Here is a 3,711-nt window from a genome sequence, read left to right on the forward strand (position 1 = left end):
GGTTAACCGATTAGTCGAATAGTCGGATAATTTTACGAGCCCTAATATATATATACATATTTTTTTTATATGGGAGTTGAGGTCGGTTTTTTTTTTTGCTAAAAATTACTTGTTTAGTAATCGTGTGCGTTGTAGCTTTATTCACCCTTGACCCTACAAGAACAGTGATAGTCATTTGATCGATCATGTGATACTCAGTGGTGATGGAAATGTCCATCAAACACTACCTTTTTATCCTCTTTAAACTTATGGTCTTATTTAATGGTCTCTTTTTAACCAACGCAAAATAAATGTGTTAGTAAGATAAATGAGAATGTGTTAGTTTCCATCACACAATTATTGTAGGGGAGGAAAGCACTGGGTTGTGTGCTGCTATTTAATGGCCTTCCTCAGACTTTTTCTTAGATTTCAGGGTTGTGTGCTCCATTATTATTAGATAAATAAATTTAAGCATTTGACAAATCGTGATTTTATTAAAAGAAAATTATAAATGGTGTTGAAAAACCAAACAAACGCTCATGCGAAAGCTCTAGTTTTGTGTGTTGTTAAAATTTATACATGGCGTATTGATGGTAATACAAGCAATGTATTCTTTTGTGGATTTGATGTTACTTGAGAATTTAGACAACGTGCGAGTTGCCAGGTTCTGTTATCAATATAATTAACACAAGCTTTTCCGCGTGGTTGCCTTTCAATAAATAGAATAAACAAATATTCGCAAATAAATTTGATTTATTTTATAACTGACAACTAACGTACGCTTTTTGTTCTTTTCTTCATTTTGATTTTGACTCTTTATTACCGCCAACTTTATGTGTATACATATTTAAAAGCTGTCAAAATTTTTCGTAGTCCCACGAGCTAGCTAAAAATTGTGGCGTTCGTATTCACAACGAGAAATCTTGAAATTTTTGTTTGGTCTTTCCAAATTTTCTCTTTTTTATCAGTTGGCAAAGGCCCTCAGTGGTAGCGCTCCGAGCGTTGAGATAGTAATTTCATGTCAATTAGTAGAAAAGTTCCATGTAGAAAAAACTTTGGTAATTCTATAGTATAGGGTAACAACCGCTAAAAAAGGTCCGGAAAAGTCGGGAGGGGTACCAATCGACGCGTTTCGGTCCCCCTATTAACAATCCGGAGGGGGAGGGCTAATATTATTAACTATATTATAAAAAGATTTTGTTAAATTTCGTTGTTTTCGCGCGATTTTTTATTAAAAATTTTCATTATTTATATATATAATATATATATAATAAACGAAAGAAGATACCGAAAAGCATTGAACACTGCACACGCCTTGTAAGGAAAAGTGAATTCTTACGAAATACTAATACAGTGGCAGCACTGTAGCTATTTTGGAATCTCGCGTTTCAGTTCGCAAAGATTGTCAACTTCTTTTTTAGTAACAAAATAATCTATCTTAGGTTGATAAAACGATGTGTTTGTTTAATAATTAAGTTAAATTATATATTTTAATAGTGTTTTAAAAGTGGAAACTGGTGATTTAGTGTATTTTTGACGTGGTAATTGCTCATAGAAAACAACGAAATTTAACAAAAGTTTTTTGTTTATAACTTTTAAATGGTTAGTAATATTAGCCCTCCCCCTCCGGATTGTTAATAGCTGGACCGAAACGCGTCGTTTGGTACCCCTCCCGACTTTTCCGGACCTTTTTTAGCTGTTGTTACCCTATACTAGTGAATTACCAAAACTTTTTATTATGGCGAGGAAATTTTACATTTCTGCTTTGCGTAACTTTTTACTGCTGCAAATTTTTGACCGCTGCTCTGGTGCAAAAGAAGTTGATCAATTAAAATGCAGAAATTATACAAAAAATACTTGTCCTTAGTGACTTTGATTCTTCTAGAACTAAAAGCCATGCATTTATTAGACGTCTTAGTAATAACATTAGAAAAAAATTCTTCAAAACCGTCAGACCGGGTTGAAAATTTTCAGTCACCTCATAGTTAACAAAAACATACAATCCGTAGTACTTTTCTATCAATTGGCATATGCCCTTTGCACAAAAAAGGATATGAAATGCGTTTTATTTAAATTTTTTAGAAAATGAGTGATTTATGTATACCATTTTATGTGGAATTATTCAATAAATTTCGTTTTACACTATACTTTTTGAAACTATTTGGAGTTAATTATTTTTTGTTTCTCAAAAGCAACCCTGCGTGCTTAGAAGGCGTGTGTACCAAAAATTTCACCCCTGGCATATTCATCCCTGAGGAAGGCAGTCGCCAAATTCACCGAAGGTTGTTTACTGGTTATATTGTGGTTACCATAAAGTATTGCTTTGCAAAATGCATCTGATTGCAATTTTGCTTTGCAATTTGCGTTTATGAAGTCAGCCCTAGTTTCGTTGGTCAGGGCAAAAGTAGTTTTTAAAAGTAAAAAAACAAGTTTTGCAAAGTGTTGCCTACCAAAGCCAACTAAACCCTACCAAAATTTTTTTATAGTTTTTCATTGTCAAGTTTATTAAAATTAAAGATAACATAACACTTAGCAAAACATAAGCAGCTGGTACAATAAAAACAAATTAACTGCGTAAACAAATATATTTTCTGTACAGGCTTATACAAATGTACATATGTCTCTTTACACAAAAAAAAAGTTTGTGCATATTAACCCAAACCTATACATGTGGTGCGGTTGACAAGCAGGAGAGTCTTTGACAGACTGCGGTGGAGGTCGGACGCTAAACGTGGACGTTGTTAAAATTCTTTGCCAAATACATAATTTCTTTCGCTTGTGAACATTAAATACATATCTTGCTTAAAATATATATGTAACTTCTTATTTACATTAAATAAAATACCACATTTGGGGGCTCAACCGGGATTTGTGCCAGTGGAAAAGACAATTATTTAAGCGAAAACCGGTTTCTATCACAAAGCGAACGTAGGTGGAAGTAGAAGAAAAATAACAACTATAAAGGTGACGAAGGCGAGTAAGCAAAATCTGCTGATACTAAAGAGGCTGTTGCTATCAGCTAAGCAGAAAAAACAACTGGATGGAAGTTGATGGCGTGATATATCGTGACAAATATTAGTTTTTATTGTAATAACTGGAATAAGATCACGCGTTGTGGACAGTACTGAAGTGAAGCTAAGCGGTGCACTGGTAAAACGGAATCCTACAGTAAGTCAGTCGAGCTAGCCAATTCGATTTATTCGGTCGCATAATGAGTGCCAGAAACAGGCGATTACAACGAAGTGAGAGTGCGGTGGACGTAGACATTATCGACGATCCCGGTACAATGCGATTTACTGTGAATGATGTCGAGAACATAGTGAGGAAATACTCCGGCGAAGACACTGTTCTTGTAACTGCATGGATCGACGAATTCGAAGCATACGCAAATGCATTTAGGTGGAATTCTTTGCAAAAATTTGTGTTTGCTAAAAGGTCCCTTACGGGCGCAGCAAAATTATACATCGAATGCGAAGTTAAACCGATTTCATATAACCAGCTGAAAAACGCTCCTACCCAAGAGTTTCAGTCAAAATTGACGAGTAGCGACGTACATAAAAAACTGCGCGAGTCGAGAAAAGGCAAAAGCGAATCTTGTCGTGAATTTTTGTATAGGATGCTTGACATAGCTGGTCAGGCAAACGTGGACAACCTATCAGTTTTTCATTACGTAATCGACGGCATCATGGACACTGTTGTTAATAAAACGATTTTATTCGGTGCAAAAACAAT

General features: G+C 34.9%; 1 protein-coding gene across 1 annotated transcript; it reads left to right on the forward strand.

The window, feature by feature from the left end:
* Positions 1 to 2,572: 2,572 nt before the first annotated feature.
* LOC118735235 lies at positions 2,573 to 3,648 on the forward strand (the record flags this gene model as incomplete). The annotated part of the gene is given in 1 exon segment (XM_036464891.1): positions 2,573 to 3,648. A coding segment is annotated over 1 exon segment (458 nt), but the record flags the coding sequence as incomplete, so codon positions are not given.
* Positions 3,649 to 3,711: the final 63 nt, after the last annotated feature.

The sequence above is a fragment of the Rhagoletis pomonella genome, unplaced genomic scaffold, assembly GCF_013731165.1.
Source record: "Rhagoletis pomonella isolate Grant_MI unplaced genomic scaffold, Rhpom_1.0 Rhpom_scaffold_00003, whole genome shotgun sequence".
Taxonomy (NCBI): domain Eukaryota; kingdom Metazoa; phylum Arthropoda; class Insecta; order Diptera; family Tephritidae; genus Rhagoletis; species Rhagoletis pomonella.